Raw genomic sequence first — 19,847 nt, forward strand, 5'->3', positions numbered from 1 at the left:
CATGGCTTGCTAAGCGGTACCATGTCTGCACCCGGGATCCAAACCAGTGAACCCTGGGCTGCCGAAGCGGAACATGTGAACTTAACTGCTGTGCCACTGGACTGGTCCCTAGAATTTACATTTTTTAAAAGATCCCCTTGGGGGGCTAGCCCCATGGTTGAGTGGTTAAGTTTGCACGCTCCGCTTTGGGGCTGCAGGATTCGCTGGTTCAGATCCTGGGCAAGGGCATATGCACTGCTCATCGAGCCATGCTCTGGCAGTGACCCACATAGAAGAACTAGAATGACCTACAGCTAAGATATACACTATGTACTCGGGCTTGGAGGAGAAGAAAAAAAAAAAAGAGGAAGATTAGCAACAGATGTTAGCTCAGGGCCAATCTTCCTCACCAAAAATAAAAAAAAGCAAAAAACCCCAAAAGATCCCCTTGGCTGCCAGGTGGAGAATAAACAATAGGGAAACAATAGTGGAAGCAGGGAGACCAATTGGAAGACTCTTGCAGTGTTCCAGGTGAGCGATGATAGCGGCTTGGGCCTTGGTGGAGGTATCAGAATGGTCAGGTTCAGGCTAGTTATTGACGGTATACCTGATGGAGTTGTTGAAGAATGAGTTCATTTCAAAAATTATTTATTCAGTGGATTAGATGTGGAGTGTAATAGAAAGCAGAGTCAAGGATTAATTACTCCTGAGTTTCTGGTCTGAAAGTTTCTGGGTGAATGATGGTGCCGTTTACTAAAATTAGGAAGAGTGAGGAGGAAATCAGTCATTCTGTGGAGGCACATAAAATTTGAGAAGCCTGTAGATCTCCAAGTAAGAAATCAAGTAGGCAGTTTGTTGTTAGAGCTCAAGGAAGAGGTTGGGACTGGAGATAGAAATCTGAGATTGACAGTGCAGATCCTGTTTAAAGCTGTGGGTGTGGAAGAGATCCCCTTGGTTCAGAAAGGGAAGAGAAGCATCCTAGGTTTAAGATCTCAGACACCTTCAAGATTTAAAGATCAAAGAAGGAGAAGGAGCCAGTAAAAGGGACATTCGACCCAACAGGTGATCATCCCATAGCATCAGGAACACACTAGTTTGCTGGCCATTTCGTGGATGGAAAGCTCTAATTCTTTCTGAGTTAACACGTGCCTCTCCGTAACATCTCACTTAGTGGTTCTAGTTCTAGCCTACTGGGTGGTAGAAACAAGTCTTTCAATGGGATGATCTTTCAAATATTGGATGACAGCAATCATAACCCACAGTCTGCGTGTTATGCTCCCTTTGCTCTTCCTCGTATGGTGTTGGTTCCAAGCCTTTGTCTAGTCTGATCATACTCTAGTCAGTGTGTCTTGCATAGAGTTACTCTAGGACAGAACGCAGTCACTGCCAAGTGTGGTCCATCTGTTTCTTCCCCCAAACCTACAATGATGAGACTAACGTTTGTCAGTGCTTTACAGCTGACAAAGAACTCGCACGTATTGTGGCTTTCATTCTCACAGCAGACTTGTGCAGATGTAAAGATGGTTTTTTGTTGTTACTTTTATTATACAGATGAGAAAACTGAGGCTCAGAGAGGTTCGGGGACTCACTGCTCTGACTGCCTCAGTGTTCACGGAAGTTACTAAAGCTGTTGCTTGGTACTGCGTTTTTCAGTGTTCTAATAACACTGACCAAAATTTCTTTCAGCAATTTGATATTAAACTAAGTTTTCTACCTTCTGTTTAAGCATAATACTCTTCAACCTTAATATTATCCTGAGAAGCTTCTCCACTGGCCTTTCTGTATTCATCTTTGCTCCTTTATTGCCCATTATCCACCCAGAGCAAGAGTGATGTTTCAGAAACATGAACCAGATCAGATGACTCCCTACTCAAAACCCTCCAAAGACTTCTTTTTGCACCAGAGTAGAGTCTAGACTCCTCACTTGTGATCGAAAAGGTTCTGCATGGTCTGGCCCTTGTCCTAGTCTCAGAAATCGTATCAAGGTCTATTTATGAGGTAAAAACTTGTTAAATGCAATTACTTGGTTTTTTTCTTACAAAATTTATGCTAGTCTATTAGGTGATATCTTTATATATGTAAGCACCCTATAAAAGTAGAAATGGGCAATTTCTGAAGAAGTGTGTAAACGATTATCAAAATGTCTAATCATAGAAATGATACAAATTCCTTTTTTTGTGAGTTAACCCAACATCTAAGAAATACATTTACTGATAAATCCAAGACAAACTACTTTTGTTAATTGTTTTGTAAGAGAATTGATTCCATATCTTGAGAAAAACTTTGAAAAAACTTTTATCAGAATTGATTCATTGATGAATGATGCATTTATTCTTAATTCCTCTTATGTAAGACTTCAATAAATAATACCTTTTAGAAATTTTTTCCTTTCCCACTTTTTTTTTTAAGGTTTTTTATTTTTCCTTTTTCTCCCAAACTCCCTGGTACATAGTTGTGTATTTTTAGTTGTGGGTCCTTCTAGTTGTGGCATGTGGGATGCAGCCTCAGCATGGCCCAATGAGCGGTGCCGTGTCCGCACCCAGGATTCGAACCAGTGAAATCCTGGGCCGCCGAAGTGGAGCACATGAACCTAACCACTCAGCCATGGCGCCGGCCCCTCCTTTCCTACTTTTAACATGGGAATTCAGTTTATAAATAAGCACAAACTGATTTCTTGGGTTTGATGATTAATTTAGTCAAAATGGTCAGTTATCTAGCACTGTTACCACGAACTATTTGAGACTTTTAAATAAGTGTGTATGCACGCATGTGCAGCAGAGTGTGGGGAGGAAACGCCTATGGCTGGAAGTGCATATGACCGCATCGACCTATGCACCAAGTTGTTACTCCACTTCTGTTTCTCTGGTGTACTTCAGAATTGCCTTGCAAGGGATGAAAGATCTAATGCAACAGGGAAGATGTCTTGAAGTGTTCAACCTCGGTTTTTAGGGTGGGAAGAGCCAGTGAAAATAATCTGGACAATGCAGTAAATGCAAATTGGGAAACCTGAGTTGTATCTCATATACGACAGTAATTTTCACAATTCCACAGATAACGTGTCTTCTCTTTCAAGAAACCTAATTATTGCTTTTTTATTTTAAAAAGTATAAAGCAAAACAGGATCACTTAATTATAAAATATGTTCAAATATGTACATGAAAAATGCTGTTATTTTCAGAGTTTCCTTGATGGGCTGGCTCCTTATTCATCGCCTAAGAATGGGGATTACAAGTATGAGACTTTCTGGGTGTGTTTTTAAACTAGTAGTAATGCAGAGGCACAGGCTGTGCTGGGATTTCCAGTGGAAAGAATACAATTACCTGTGGATTGTTTTAAACTAGAATGCTGTTTACTGTCTTTTAAAATAGTAAAACAAATTATTCTATTGTGGAATGCAAACTTACAGAAGTCTTTAAGTGAAATGTTATTACCAACAGGTGTCTTCAAATCTTGTTGTCAATCTTTGTTACACTTGTCAACTCAGAATGCACAGGCACTTTTTTTGTGCTGAGCCTCACACAATAAGGTTATGAAGAATGCTGGCACTTTTTTCCTGTGAATGTAGTTGCAACAATACTGTCTCATCTAATAAAGTCAGAAAAAAATTATTTAGGTAGAAATGTAGTTGTGAGAGCCGTGTGGTCATTGCCTTTGGTGTCGTCCTGCCTGCATTGATTGACTTAGGAAGCCATGGAAATATGTTGGATGTTTTCTGATTACTGTGTCAGCATGATCAATCATTTTCTAAATTTGCCAGTTTCTTGAAATAACATAGCCAATGGTCATAGCGCTTTACAGGAAATAGCACAAAATTAGTTTCTGTGTCCTCATATATTTCTCTTGGTGTCACAAAAGTATGTATTATATAAATGAAATATTTTTCTTTGGCCAAAAGGCCTGTACACCAGACTACAATTAATGAATACAAGAATTAGAAATCAAAACTTTGTTTAGTCTGAGGAAAAACAATTCTTTAAACTGTAACCACATGGCTGTTTCTTGTTTGCATCAACTCTGGGTGACTGTTATTGTCTTCTCTGAATTCTCTGGGGCAGGGGCTTGACTTTGTTGAATGAGCCGATTGTTTTCCTTTGTGTTGCCCATCTAGTAAGTTCCCATCTGGTTTGTATCAGACTGTTTTCACAGCCAACAACTGCTGCCTTCTCCATATCCTGACACTTCAGGGCCCCACGCTATCAAAGCACTGCTGTGATGGCCTTGCTGGCAGGGCCCGTACAGCTGTGCCTCGCAGCTTGGAACCATTACCCAGAGTCGCAGGAACATAGAACTTGGCCTGGCCCTTATTCCCGTTGGTGTCGTGTGCACAGCCAGCAGAAATCCACCCTCCTCTCTCGGCCCTAGGGCCCTGAAACTTACTAGTCAACAGAAGATCTTTAAAAGCTCTGATTTTAGGATATGGAATGGTGGTGTTCTTATTTTCTAGTGGCTTCCTGTATTTGAGAGGTCGTTTTTCACTCTTTCACTCTTTTTCAAAAGTTACCAGGTCTGGCCTTGGGGAAGTAAACTGGTCACTATGTCACATTTAACTTTTGTTTCCAAATTTAGTTAGGAATGGCTAGATAAGATAAAACCCACAGTAAAGGCTACCCAAATAATATGGTGTATTTTTAGTGATAGTCACAGGCCATAATTTGAGAGAGGTTTTCATATTTAGGAAGAATTTTCATCTTAGAAAATGAATTTTCTGTGTGTAAATTACAGAGACAGGTTCAAACTGCTCAGTAACTATGAGGGAGTTACTGTGCCTTCAGCTTTGTTAGCTATCAAATGTCATTTATAAGAATGTGGTAATAGTTATTTTCTGTGACAATCTGTGGCCTCGTGGATTAAACTTATAGGAGTTATTGTTGAGTAAGAGTTATAGTTGATGTAAATGTGGTTATGATGTCACTGCCTTACAGACGTAAACTGAAACAGCAAACTTTTTTTTGCACCAAAAATAAGGTATTAAATGGTTTTTACAAAATGTTTTAACATTTTGGAAATGCTTTTAAGCTTAGTTAACATGAGATTAGTTTGTGCTTTCCGTTAAATTGGGTGGGTGGCTGTCGCAGAGCATCAAGTGTCCTAAGTAAAGTCCTGTGAGAGGCAAATAGAGCAACAACAACAAAAACTCACCTTCTGCTTCTTAGTAATTTCCGTTGACTGGTATTTCAAGATTTTAAGAAAAGCCATAGAAAGGAATTTGTCTTTGTAGTCAGCAGTGTGGCCTCTGACTTAGCGGGAACTCTTCACTTAATCTTAAAAGCTACCGAGTAAGGTTGGTGCTTGGCTATTTCAATTATTGGAAAATACTTCAAAACTATAAAGGAATCACCTTTTAACTGCGGAAACTGACCTTTTTCTTTTTCAATTTCAACTTTTTATGGAAGTATAATGTACATACAGAAAAGTGCAGCCATCCTAAGTCTGCAGCTGAAAGAACTTCCATGTCTCACCCAGCTCGAGAGACAGAGCATTGCCAGCGCCCTGCAGCCCCCTCCGCTCCCCTCTGTCACGGCCTCCACCCCCACAAGGATGACCGTTATTCTGACTTCTAATGTCATAGATTAGTTCTCTGGTTTTTATACTTTAAATAAATGAAATCATACAGAATGTATGGCTTCTTTCATGAGGCAAAGCTATTGTAATTTTTAAGATTCTTTTAGTTTTCAACCCATTATGGCATGCTTTTCTAAAGAATTATCTGAGAGGAGTTTGTTTTAGTAGCTGTGTCACAGGCTGTTCAACCAACAAGAAGTGCGTTGTAGATAAAGTGTCTACTAAAACATCGGGTCTCTCCGTTCTCAACCAAATATTAATGCTGGAATGTCACTCTAGACATGCCTGCCCCTAAAAGGCAGGAACTCTCGTTGTCATCCATAACACCACACAGCAATACATCCACGCACTTAAATGGTTTGTAATGAGCTTTAGTAATTGAATGTACATTATTCAAATAAATCATGGTCTGCATTCCGCATAGATGGGTCCTCTATTTTCTGAATTACCAATCAGTTTCTTGGCAGTTGAATATAAGCTTTTATGCTGCCAAGATACTATTTCTGAAAATGCTATTACTGGAGAGAGTTGTATACCTATTAGATAGATATGCAGCCAGTGAGTAATTTAATGTGGCTAAATTATTTGTTTAAAAGGTGTTAACTTCTTTTTATATGTTTTTAGCTATTCTAATAATATTCCTAATATCCCCCCCTTTTTTTTGTAGTGAACTCAAATTAGTACAAGTGATCCCGCTATTTTGAATGTTACCAGTTGTAGATTTCTTCTTCTTAGATTTTGTTTGAAATTCTGGATGTCACCCATTTAAAAACTCTTCCTTTGTGGTTTACAAAGCTCATGTTTTGGTGGCTTTCATCTTTATATCGTTGTTTTTCGAATAACAGCCCTATAGTACTACACATTTTTTCTTAAATAAATCCATAAAGAATTTGTTTAACACAATTATATGACGATTTACAGATTTAAGTATTGCTATACTAGTGATTCTTACTAAAGGTAGTCTTAAAGAGCAGAATATAAACTTCCAAACCAAAAATAAAAAATTTTTAAATACAAGAGTGCAAATGTCTTAAAGCTGAGGTTCCTATCCTTTTAAATACTACTTTTTGAAATAGTACAACATGGCTTACTTTCAAATTGGCACCGTATAGCTCCAAGACTTTGAATGACTGTTTAACGTAAAAAGCTAAAGTGCTGAGATGAGGTGGGTGTTGGGACGAAGCGCAGTGTGCTAGTGGTGAGGTCCCGGGACCCGTGTGCCCTTGCTCAGAGATCTCTCAGGAGCACCCTGCTTTCCCCGCCGTGGGGCTGCTTCCAAATTTGAGATCACTTGTTTTTATTTTGTTGTGTCTTTAAACGTTTAAATAAAAGTAAACACATTCGCCTTTTGTGGTAAAGGTAGAAGGATAAATTATATTCGTAGGTAATTTATGACTCAATTTTTAGTCAGTATTACCCACTCATTTCCATAGAAATTTATAGATCAAATATTTAGAAATTTCTCTTCTTGTCCTTTGACTTAAATACCGATGAAGCTTGAGTTTCCTCGATTTTGAGCAGCAGGACGAAGAAGTGTAAGACTGCACAGAGGCGCTGGGCGGCACTCAGGCCGTGCTCCGGGCCGTGGGCTGTGCTTGTGGCTGGGAGCCTCGCCCAGAGCGTGGGACTCAGCCCCAGGTGCCCGCAGTGTCCACGGCGACGCCGAGCCGCTACTTGCCGCAGGAGTAAATGACAAGAGTCAACTTGGATATTGATGTAGTGGCTTTGTTTTTACTGTCAGGAGAAATCGAGATTCTCCCCCAGTTTAGGGAAGGAGAGGTTTGTTTATGTTTAAATAACAGCAACAACAATATGACTAGCTCCGTCTGTGTATACTTCCCACATGTGACCTGCTCTGCGAAGATCCTTAGTCAACCCAATTAGGTAGGTAATGGTATTCTCATTTTACATTTGAGGAACCTGAGGCTCAGAGAGGTTATGTATTTTGCCCAAGGTCACGTAGCTAATAAATGACAGAGATGGGAGTCAAACCAAGTCCAACTCTGAAAGCAAAAACTATGCTCTTAAACATTATACTACGTTTCCTTCCTTGATAAATTTTTTAAAAAGCAGAACAGATAATTTCTGATTGTTCTTTCAAGTCTCAGTATCTGACAACACATCTTAGAAGAGTGTGAAAAAGTTGGGGGAGGGGCTGTTTGCTGTGGGTTGTAGTTCCTACTGCTAATCGGTGACATCGATTTCTTTGTCAGTTAACCTTTCCAAATCTCGATTTCCTTATTAATACGGGTAAATGATCTCGGAGATCCCTGGTAGCTCTACTGCTGTAATATGTGATCGGGTTTTTTTTCTTTTTCTTAAACAAAAAGTCTTCCTGTCAAAGAGTATTTTGAAAAGATTGCCTAACGAGAACGATTTCTTTTTCAATTGGGAAAAGTTAGAAAATAATCACAGGCTAAATAAAAATAAAATTACCATTTATTGATGCCTACTCTGTAGGCACTGCTCTGTTATTTACATGTATAGTGTGATCATGAAAAACCTATGAGGCAGAAGAGGAAATTGAAGCTCAAAGTGGCGGTGTTTCCAGGCCTCACAGCTCCTGTGTGGGTCTGTGGTCTGCCCTCAGGCAGCTTAGCTTCCAACTCTGTGCTCCGAGCCACCAGCTTACGGCTGCCTCTGTAATAGAATGTCTGCTTGTCATTTACTTCACAATTTTTTTATCTTATATACCACAGTATAGAATGAATAGAAAAAGCTGGGTCTTTTTTCTAAAAAATGATCACGGTAGTCTTTCTGTGTGACGTAAAGGTTTCAGAAACATTGGTCAGTTGGATATTTCTTGATCAACTATATACAAAGAATTGAATTAGACATCTTACGGAAAATGAAGGATAATGGAAGGAAACCATTTATTTTCTTGTCCTTTAAGAAAATCCTGCATGGCAGGAATTTTACTTCAGCCTATGTAGTTTATTAAGACATATCTTAAAAACAACAGATTTTGTATGTTGTTTCAACTTGGAAGTTTTTATTAATAATGTAGCTTTGTTGGATATAAAGAGATGACTAAAGTATGCTTTGGTTTGGAGTAATGAAAAATAGTTGTCATTTTTTGAGTTAAAATTCAGTTTTTTAATAAAGCAGAAATAAGATGATGTTTTTGAGAGTTTTATCAAGCAAAAAATCTGGATATTAGAGAAAACATGCTCCATTTGCTTATTGCAAAGAAAATGAAGTGTATAAAATTCACATTTAGGTTGTTATGAATTTAGAAGAATGTTTCTTTGTAGCAGCAACTCCCTTTTGGGGTGCACGTGCACCCCCTTTGGAGTGTGGCCCTGTCAGAAGAGAAGGGAGCCCCTGTCAACTTGAAAAAGTCCCCAAAGTCATTCCAACTTTCTCCTCTCCCCACCCCAAGCCTCTGCTGAAACTCACTGGTTGAGAGAAGTTTTCACAGCTCCTTTCTCCAAAGCCGTCCAGGTCTAATATATAGCACCTTAAAGAGAAGAAAAAAGAAGGCAGTTGAACAAGAAGAGGAAAAGAAAAATTACCAGGAATAGAAGAATTCCGAGTTATGCAAATGGCACATTAGCAGACAGAAGTGCTGTAATATTAAAAGGCAGAGAGCTCGGTTAGTCCTTAGCCTTTAAATCCCTTATCTTGAGGTGGCAGGAGGGTTATTTTGGGAGATTTGCTCTCTACTGTCAGTCTCCTGTGTGTACGTTTTGTCTTTCCAGTTAAAGAGGATTGAGACAATGTCTTACTCTCCTTTGTGGTCTTCACAACACTTAGTGTAATAATGTTGGAAACATAAAAAGTACTTTAAAAAAACTTGTTTTTATTGAACCCTAGTTAGCCATAGGGTGGGTTTTCTTTTTTCTTAGTTTCCACTCAGTTTATTTGGTATGAAAGGGGATGATGTTGCTTATTTCTTACCGTAACACAATAGGTAAGTCTGAATTCTGGGCTGTGAGGCACCCACTTCAGAGAAGACTGCCCCTCAATTCTGCTTGCAGGCAAATGGCTCTTCAGTGGAAGGGCCCTGAGGTGGTCTGGTGCCTCCGTTTCCTGTTGGTACTGAGGCACCGTGCACGTTCTGCAAGGCAGCTCTGACAGGCCAGGGGGCCGAGCAGTGACTTCTCTCTGCCTCTAACTCGGAAACTTAGAGGTACAGCGGGAAGCACGCATAGCGTTCAACAGGAACATCATGGCGGGCGCTTCCAGTGCATTTGAGGATTTTTAAAAGATGGTATCAAAGTCAGATGTTCAATTTCGGTTTATTTGCAGATTATCAGTATGTAAGTAACTTGTATTCACCCACAATCTTACCCTTCTAAAACTATATTTTCTTTTAAAACTATTCTTTTAAAGCTGTATTGCATGTAATTTTTTAACATATTTAACTTTTATGTTTCCTACAGTATAATTACTGTAGTTTAACATGAATGTTTGTCACCAGTGAGAATATATGGCTTGGTTTAATAAATATGTAACACTTAAAATCACATTCATTTAATTATCTTCTTTTAGTTCCCTCTGAAATTTTTGTGAAATAAAGGAATCTTAGGAGATGACTGATTTTTATCTTAGAGAAAATCTGAAAATACTGATTATACCATATTTGAATTTTTTCCAAATCCTTCTGCCCTAAGAATTTGTTTGAAGCAATGTTTATTGACAGTGACTGACTATATTTCAGAGCACACGTTAACAGCGTGTCGTCAGCAGGGGCGTGTGGGTATCTTGTTGGCCTGAGAACTATACGTACCACAGGTTTCTCTCTTTGGTGGTTTAACTTTTCTCTGCGTCATAATTTTCTAGCCATAAAGAGAGTTTGTCCCCAGCCTGTTTCATTTTACTATTAAGATTTGGCCTTGGCTTGCACCGTAGTGCTCCTCTGTGCTCCCTGACAACGTTATAGGTTGTTTCACAGAGGTTGTGTTGTAGAGTATGCCCCAGGCTGGCCCGGGAGAAGGGAAGTTCTCAATTTATTTTTGCGGTGATTAAATCCTTAAGTAAGAGAATCTGAACACTTGTAGCCTTGGAAGAAATGGCCCGTGAGTTTCTTTTGTGTAATAGAAATTTCAAGTTCTCTCATGATCCTTTGCTTCCCCTTTCCCTAATCTTTGATGCATAAAGATAATAATCTATTAGGTAAAGTATTATTCTATTGACAGTCATTAAAATGCAGCTGTTTAACTTCCTTCTTTACCTTAAGGCCACTAGATCAGGCTTCTGTTTACCTGGTTTTATGAGAGTAACTGTGGGAGTGCATTTGGTTTGTGCTCCTTTTAGTGAATAGGAATGAGTCATGACTGTTTCTATGCTCAGCTGATTTTCTAGTGGAAACATTTTTCTGACTGTAATTTCTTTACCAGGTGATATGGATCGGACACAAATTGAGCCCAATCTGTACCTCACATCTGTATTTACAGGTAAGATTCTGACTTTAAAAGTTGTTGGACTTAGAGCTATTCAGATTTTGTCATTTCCTTCTGATTTCTTTCTCTCATAATAATCAGCGCAGTAGAGATGGTAATTCCAATCTTTTCTTCTAAAATATCTGTAAACTCATTCCAGACAGAGAAGTCCCTTCCCACACTGAACTCACCTCTCCAGAAGGTAGGGGACAGAAAAGAATCTATCATTTCCCTTTGAAAAGTTTATAAAATGTTGAATTAAAAGACTGCAGGTGTGGTATGTAGAGCGCTGAGGCTAGAGCTCGAGATAATTCCATCTGGGGGAGGTTATTTGTTGGGACAGGACAGTGTTTAAACTTTGAAGTCAGTTTTAAACAAAGTGAAGCAGCTGGAACCTGGCGTAAGACGAAACAGATCTTTCACATTAACTGTTGCTTTTTAGAGGAAAACGAATTGGAGTTGTTTTTACAGGTGCTGAGACATTTATTCTTTCTGCTTTTATTTTTATCTTAAATTATAAATTTTAAAATAAGCATTTGTCAACTCAAAAAACAGAAGCAATAGTAAACTTGAAAAATGTAATAGGATTTATATGTCTAGAACATATTTTGGGATGAGACTAGTAACATTTTAAGTCACCCTTTTAAATAGGAAAGTAAGGAAAGAAATGTTTAATAGTGACTAATTCTGGGAAACCGAGGGGAATAAACTATTACATACTACACTTAACATCAACTGACCAGGCACCTTCTTCATCAAGACTTGTAGCATTTCTTCCCAAGCACTGAAGCTGTGATGTTGCAAAATCTGCAGGGCTGGGTTAAGAATGTGAGAATTGAGTACAGCAGGAGAGTTTCGCAGCTGCTGCAACAAGGAATTAAAGCAAGAATAGCTGGGCCCAGGGTGGACGGGGAAAGTGCTTCAAGAACTCAATGAAACACAGCTGAAACACTGCAACATTTTCATAGACAGCTGGGAAGCAACTGCTTCGCTGGAACTTAGGGCTGATTTTAAAGACAAGGATCTGGTCATCGTGAATCTAAGCAAGCTGTTGGCCATGAGGACCCACAGACAGACAGAGGCGTTTGGTTCAGCAGTCATTTCAAGGTCCGCTGTGTGCCTAGCATTATGCTACAGCTTTGTAGAACACAGAGTAAGTAAGCAAATAACGATAATACAAGCTGATAAGGTCACAGATACTTATTGTGTACCTACTGTGCTAGTCACGCAGGAGACAGGCTGTACGTCCCAGTCCATGCTTTTAAGGAACGTATTGTCCAGTGGAAGTGACAGGCACATAACAGATAATTACAGTGCAGTTTGGTAAACACTGTGGTATAGTTGCCTTCGGAAAATAAGGCATCCGCAGTTCACAGGAGAGGAGCTCCTCCTGTATTCCACCTCCCCTGCTGGAAGAACAGCTCAGAGAATGGGATTCACTTGCACCTGGTGCTGGGAGATCCTTTAAATCAGTAATTCTTAAATATTTGGGGGCCACAGGGGCCGGCCCAGTGGTGCAGCGGTTAAGTTCACACATTCTGCTTCTTGGCGGCCTGGGGTTCGCCGGTTCGGATCCCGGGTGCAGACATGGCACCGCTTGGCGGGCCATGCTGTGGTAGACATCCCACATATGGGGTGGAGGAGGATGGGCGTGGATGCTGGCTTGGGGCCGGGCTTCCTCGGCAAAGGGAGGAGGACTGGGAGTAGTTAGCTCAGGGCTAATCTTCCTCCAAAAAAAAAAAAAAATTGGGGGGCCACAGTCTCCTTTAAGGCACTGAGAGCTATGATTGCCTGTCTCCCTCCCAAACTATACTTATATGAAAATAGTTTGCATAACCTTTCAGGATATTCACAGATCTCTAGGTCACACATCCAGGGACTCTGGATAAGAGCCTTCATATACTGGGATTAAAGACTTTTACATTTGTTTCCTTTTAATTTTGTTTTAAATGTGCAGTTTATAAGAAACCAATCTTGGGCCAGCCCCAGTGGCCTAGTAGGTTAAGTTTGGTGCTCTCCACTTCAGCAGCCCAGGTTTGGTTCCTGGCCCTGGGCCTACACCACTCGTCCTGTCAGTGGCCATGCTGTGGTGGCAGCTCACATACAAAAATAGGAAGAGTGACAGCAGATGTTAGCTCAGGTGAATCTTCCTCAGCAAAAAAAAAAAAAGAAAGAAAGAAGCCAATCTTTATCCGCCTGTAGAAAAAACAAAATTCAGGCAATTTAAAGTTATTCTACTATCTATTCATCATCTCATAGGAGAATACCACAAATCTGTCTGTATGGCCTGGGCCAAGTGCAGTTACTTACCTTGAATGAGGAGTCTGAGATGCTGTACTCTTCTGTGAAGCTACCAAGGAAGCTTTCTTCTTTTCTCTGCCTGTCTCATGTTGTTTTAGAAGAGAATGCTTTGTTTGGCTTCCTCTCAGTTTGCAAATAACAGATATAAAAATGGGTTACCAAGTGTTTGAGGATTAGAGTCAGAATCTAAACCTACTGATGGAATGGATTATCTAACCCTGAAAAGCTTTTAGTTATGTATATTTTGGAAAATATACATACAATATACAGGCAAAATCTTAAATGGATATTGAAAATCCTATATTATTACTTAGAATAAATTTTTAGCTTTTCTCTTCTTTAGTCATAAATCCAACATCAAAGAACAGAAAACAAAATTTCTTTATGGATTTTAATATTTTTAAAGCAAAAAAATTTGAATTTCAAATGTCTAAAAAATACATTCGAATATGTCTTCAGAACCTTCAAATGTGTGGTCTCGCTTGATGGCACCCCAGCTTAAATGCATGCCTGGTTAGATGATGCACTGTAAACCCGTGGAATCAAGGAAGAATCTCTTTTTTTAAACAAACCTGAAAACAGCTGTTGAAACAGTTACATTGTAGAGTAATGACATGATTGTGGAAATTAAAAAAGTCAAACTTGAAAAGTGTCAAACTGCATTTAATAGAGATAGGAAATTTATGTTTCCTTTAATGATGATGGTAGACTCTTCTTTCTTGAAAGCCATCTCTTACCTTGTGTGACTCTTCACTCTTGGGTCTCTTCCTACTTATCTTTCTGGCACTTCCCTTTGTTTTCCTTTATTTTCTCTTTATTCACCATTTATTATCCTTCCCCTCACCTTTCTTTGTCATTATTTGCCTTCTCAGGCTATTTTCTCTCCCCAGGTGATCACTGTTCTTACTGCTCTCATCATTGTAGCTGTGTAGATGACCGCTAATTCTGTATCTGGAAAACTGCCCCGCCGTCTTTGACATCTTTGACCCTCGTTACCTGCTGGAAAGGTGCACTCACACAGCTGGCAGGCATTCGCATTCATCAGATACATGGCTAGTCCCAGCGTCTCCCCAGCTTGCTGCACCACCGCAGCCTCAAGCTTGTTTGTGTTCTGTTAATGCCCACTCAGTCAACTAAACCTGTCATTTCAGAGCCATACTCAGTTCTTTAGAAGACTGAGTCTTCCTCCAAAATATCTGCAATCTATTTCGTGTGCCAGGCATCATCAGTTCTCGCGTGGACCGTTCCCATAGATCCCCGCCTCTCTCCTTATTTCCCACACAGCTATTACAACTCTTTTTTCTAAAATACATTTGCTCATATTACTCCTCTGTTCAGAATGTTTTGTGACTCATCATTGTTTACAGAACTTGACCCTGACCTTCCTTAGGGCCTTGTCTCTCTCATTGTTCCTCTTATCCAGCCAATACTTTGATATCAGAATACTCAGCGTTCCCTTAACATTGAACTTTATCTTGGCTTTATTTTGTTGCTCTCTCCATTCCCTTTCACATCTTTTAAGTCCCATCTCACCGCTACTTCCACCTCATTTAAACTAAATATTCCTGTACATGTTTATGTAGGTTTTGAGTTTCTTGAAGATGAGGACTATTTTCTTTTATCCGTATGTCCTCTTGGCACCATCTTAGCTCCATATGTGCAGCAGCCTCGTATAGGTGTTTAGTTAGTGAGCATACGCTTCTGGAAAAAGCCCACTTTAATGATTCTGCGTCTCAGTTACCTTGTTTGTCTCCCAGAATTACTGTTAGGATGAGATTAAGATGATGGGGGAAAGATCTTTGCAAAATTTTAATTGCTGTATAAATATAAGACAGTAACTACAAGAAATAGCATAACTTTACAATAATTGAACTTACTATATTTCTTGAGACGTGGAAACTTCTTCAAGATCCGAAAAGAAAGTTATAGGTCTTGTTATGTCATTGAGCAGTTTGATCAATAATTTAATGCACATAGTAGAAAATGAAGATACATAGGGAAGCAGTTTTGTGAAATTAGCTGAAAAAAGAATAATGTCTGCTATCAGCCTGGTTTTTGACAATATGTGGGTAACTCAAGGAATGGACTTTTTCTTAATATTCGAGGGAAGGGAACACTGAATTGATTTTATCGGTTGAAAATTAATTTTGCTCTCAGCCTTAGTTAATACCCTGTGTCAGTTTTGACTGGCAGGGTCAGCTTTGATCTTGGATGCTTCTCTTGGTTATTTTGTGTACTTGGCATCATGGCTTTGTAAAATGTGGGAATATTTAAATAATGCTTATGTCTTATAAAGATTTTTCCTAAGGCAGTTCTTATTGTTTCTTAATTTTAGTTTTTAACATATCCTGACAGAGCTAAATTTCAAAAAGTCTTTTCCTATTTAAAATACTTATTCTGTTTAAGTTGACGTAAGAATTACTTTCGGGGCCGGCCCCGTGGCTGAGTGGTTAAGTTGGCGTGCTCTACTTTGGTGGCCCAGGGTTTCGACCGTCAAGCCATGCTGAGGCAGCGTCCCACATAGCACAACTAGAAGGACCCACAACTAAAAATACACAACTATGTACTGGGGGGCTTTGGGGAGAAAAAGGGAAAAAAAAAAGAATTACTTTCTTCTTAAAGGATTATACTGTGGTATTGCAGATTGTGATGTTGCTAAAATGATGCCGAAGCTTATTTCCCTTCCCTCTTTTATTAAAAAAGGAATTGATACAAGTAACAAAAAGGAATGGTATAATATTAGTCTGTTAGACTTCCTAATATGAAAGGAATTTGCCTTTTACAAATATTCTGATCATCTGGGACAGCTGTGATTGAGTCATCATCGAAAGCTCCGGAACTGTCTACCTTTACTGTGGTCTCTATAAAAATTTAATGGAAAATTCCACTGTATTACTGTGGAAACTGCTTTAAAAATATAAAGGAATTTTAGAAAAATACTGTGATTCTTGACTCGGAGATGTCTTTAAGATTAAGATAATTTGTTTTTAAGATGCTTATTATTCTTATGTGTATATGGTAAAACATAGAATTTGAAATGAGGATTTTTGTGGTCTTATATAATACCAAGTTAGTGTTCTTTATATTCTTAGGCAATGTGCTTTAAAGTGAGAGGAGTGAATTAGAGTATCGGCAGGTAGAGAGCCATATATAGTCAAACCTGGGTTTTTTAACACATTAATGAAGTTTTCATCCCAGACTCCCTCCTCTACTCAGACTTACCTAGCATTTATCATATCATACCATACAACTTTTGGCACTTGTTATTCTCTTAGTCCATTCAGGCTGCTATAACAAAATACTACAGGCTGGGTGGCTTATAAACAGCAGAAATTTATTTCTCACAGTTCTGGAGGCTGAAAGTCCAAGATTAAGGCGCATCTTCCTGGTTCATAGCCAGCACCTTCTCACTGTGTCTTCACATGGTGAAGGGGCTCTCAAGCTCTCTGGGGCCTCTTTTCTCAGGGCACCAACCCCATTCAGGAGGGCTCCACCCTCATGACCCCAGCACTCTCCAAAGGACACCCCTCCTAGGACCATCGCACCAGGCATTAGGGTTTCAATATATGGATTTGGGGGGCACAGAGACATTCAGATCATAGCATATCCTTTTTAACTGTTGTCTTTAATTGTCTGTGGGTGGGAGTGGAAAGCAGGAAGGATGTGTTTTATCTCTGTGACAAGTTCTGAGCACCTTGAGAAAAGAAATTGCCTTGTACGCAGTGCTTATTCTGATCCCTCGTGTTACTTAGGAAGGTCAAAAGCGTGTAAATACTCAGGACCCTCTGTTTTACCTGAATGCGTTTCTCCTTTTTTCAGGTGGTAAAGCCGTGCCACTCTTCACTTCTCAGGCGTCACCCGCCAGGATGTCCGTGACACTGCCCTCAGTGACCCTGGAGGAGTGCTCTCGGTCTCAGAGCGCCAGCACCATCCAGGGGGACACAGAGTCCTCAGGAGCAGATGCCTTCTGAATGGGAAGCAAGAACCAGGAAAATATTCGTGCCACTGGTTTTGAGCTCATTTTTCTCTGGCATAAAACCATCTCTCAGACTATTTTGGTCTTTGAGCATATTCTGAAAAATGATTACTAAGTTTTTATTAAAATGAAAAGCATAATTTGGGTATTTAGGTAAAATTTTTAAATAAAATAATTTAAATGTCAATCATCATGAGTCTGGCTGTGGGTTATTTCTTAGAATCCTGAGGCAGCATGGAATAGTGGAAAGGGCATGACCTTTGATGTCTAAGAATTTATTCTACAGATGCAGTTACCTGTACATAGTTATGAAATATGTTGCTCAAGGTTATTCATTCCAAATTTTTTATAACAGGAAATAATTGGAAACAATCTAATGCCTGTTGGTAAAGGACTGATTAAAAAAGTGCTGGTGTATCTGTACAGTGGAATGCTATGTGGTACAGAAGGAATTTGAAGATGTTTGTGTCTCGATAGGGAATTATCTCTGAGCTACATTGTTAAAGTAAAAGGAGCTTTGTGCAAAATAGTGCGTGAATTATGCCACCATTGTTTAATATAGGGTGGAGGGAAGTCCAAATATATGGTGTCTACACCCTTATGCTTACATACATGTATTTGCATATGGACACGTTAAATCTCTTTGGAAGGATAAACAAGAAACACTAACTTTGTCTCCAGGGAGGGGGCCTGAGGGGCAGTGAGAGAGGCTGAATGATGAGAATCGAGGTTGACCGTAGCTCCTGTGTACTTGAATGACAGTTGTGACAGGAAAAAATTATGAGTGAGGTTAATTTTTTATATATCTTATAAACCTTTATACTTTATAAACCTGTGAAACATGTGACTGATTACTTTTCAAGGCATAAATACATAAAATTAAAATAAAAACATGGCTTTATAATCAGACTCAGGTATGTTCTATTTCTTCTACTTGCTCTGCGATAGGGGCTGCCTGGGTACATGGGTTTAGTACTTGGTTTGCAGGATAATGGGGATTATCGATAATGTTGGGAATGGTGCCCAGCACAGTGCCTGGCACCAGATAAGTGCTCTAGAAATGGTGCGTGTCATTATCTTGAAGGATTTAAGCCTCTTAACCAGAAGGGGAGCACATGAGAAGCAGGGCAGCCTAGCATTAGCAAAAAAGTTATCTCCCTGAAGAATTTTTTCTGTCACAACCAGAGTTCAAACACACAGTAACTATAGTCAACCTTGACTTTTCTCAGTGTTTTTCTAGGTCACTTAGTGAGCCTCAGCGCTGGCTGCACATGAGAACCTCCGGGAGCTTTGACAATGCCTGGCTTCCGTACCCGGGGATTCTCAGTTAATTGATCTGGGATGGGGCCCAGGCGTGGGTATTAAAAAAGTACAAAGACCCTCCCAGGTGATTTTAATTTGCACTCAAGGTTGAGAATTACTGAAGAGCAATTTAGAATTCCTTAACCTTCTAGCCAGGCCCATTGCCCAGGGGACTTAGGGAAAGTCTGAGGCTCTCTTCTCGTCGAAGTTAGAAGCTGCAGCACCTTGGAAACTTGGAGAAGTCTCGGCTTCCACACGTGTTCCTCTTCTGTCCCAGCGCCTCAAGCTCCTCTCAGGGGTTTGCTTACTGACATGCTCTAGGTCTCACTTTAGAACCTGTTTTTCTATGCTGTGGCCTTTTGGACGGATCTGCTTGTAATCATTCCCATTAAACAAGTAGAAGAAAAATGCTGTTCTGTGGATCATAATTTGTTTTTGATGTTCCTACAAGTCTCTGGATGGGGTGAAAGCTGGGGAAGTGTTTCTAAGTGCTGCTTCATTTTAAACATTATCCCCCTTGGTTTCTAGTTTTCAGAGCTTTTTCTGTTTGGGAAAGATGTTTCTTAATTTTAGTGAAAGCATCTTTTATTAAAGGTGTTGGTAGTTTTTGCCCCCTAACTGTAAAAAACCTGCCTTTTCTAATTTTAGGATAGAAGTATAATTTTTTGTTTATTCCATTCATTGTGCGCTTGAACTTTTCTTAAAAAAAACGACAACTTTGGTGTCTGCTCATCAGTATTTTGTATTTAAAAGAATTTCATTTTGTATTTAATTTTATAATTTGCCATTTCTGGAATGAACTATTTACAAGACATGCTACTAAGACGTAGACCCTATCAAGATCAAGGTTGTCACTGTGCTGGGCTTACATGACTTCACCCAGGGTAACAGGCATTTAAAATGTTCCTTTGGTATAGATCCTAAAATAAATTTGCTTTTTTGTGCACATTAATAGGATCTTGAGTGTTTTTATTTTCAGAAGATGATTCCATTAGTACATTTCTTATCACATGCATATTTCTGGTCTCGTAATAATTTTTCTTTTTAAATGCTAAACATGTTTACATCGGTCTTATAGTTTTTCTATTAAAAACATAAACTTTTTTAATAAAATAAATAAAATAGCATTTCTTAGTTCATGGTAGATTACCATCCCCAATCCAAGAATAATTCTACAATTGAAACTTTTTTTTTAAAGATTTTATTTTTTTCCATTTTCTCCCCAAAGCCCCCCAGTACATAGTTGTATATTCTTCGTTGTGGGTCCCTCTAATTGTGGCATGTAGGACACTGCCTCAGCGTGGTTTGATGAGCAGTGCCACGTCCGTGCCCAGGATTCAAAC

At 39.4% G+C, this 19,847-nt stretch overlaps 1 protein-coding gene across 8 annotated transcripts in view; it reads left to right on the plus strand.

Moving 5' to 3' along the window:
- The window catches only part of KIAA0586 (KIAA0586 ortholog), a 107,030-nt gene extending 89,641 nt beyond the window's left edge, over nucleotides 1-17,389 (plus strand). For all 8 annotated transcript variants that reach the window (XR_011533037.1, XM_070594262.1, XM_070594263.1 and 5 more), the window contains 2 exons: nucleotides 10,884-10,940; nucleotides 17,046-17,389. Coding sequence is in view for 7 of the 8 variants with exons in the window: in XM_070594262.1 (XP_070450363.1) it covers nucleotides 10,884-10,940; nucleotides 17,046-17,197 (209 nt within the window). In the remaining variant the exon portion in view is untranslated. The remainder of the gene's footprint in view (nucleotides 1-10,883; nucleotides 10,941-17,045) is intronic.
- Nucleotides 17,390-19,847: the final 2,458 nt, after the last annotated feature.

Source organism: Equus przewalskii, chromosome 25 (genome assembly GCF_037783145.1).
Source record: "Equus przewalskii isolate Varuska chromosome 25, EquPr2, whole genome shotgun sequence".
Lineage (NCBI taxonomy): Eukaryota > Metazoa > Chordata > Mammalia > Perissodactyla > Equidae > Equus > Equus przewalskii.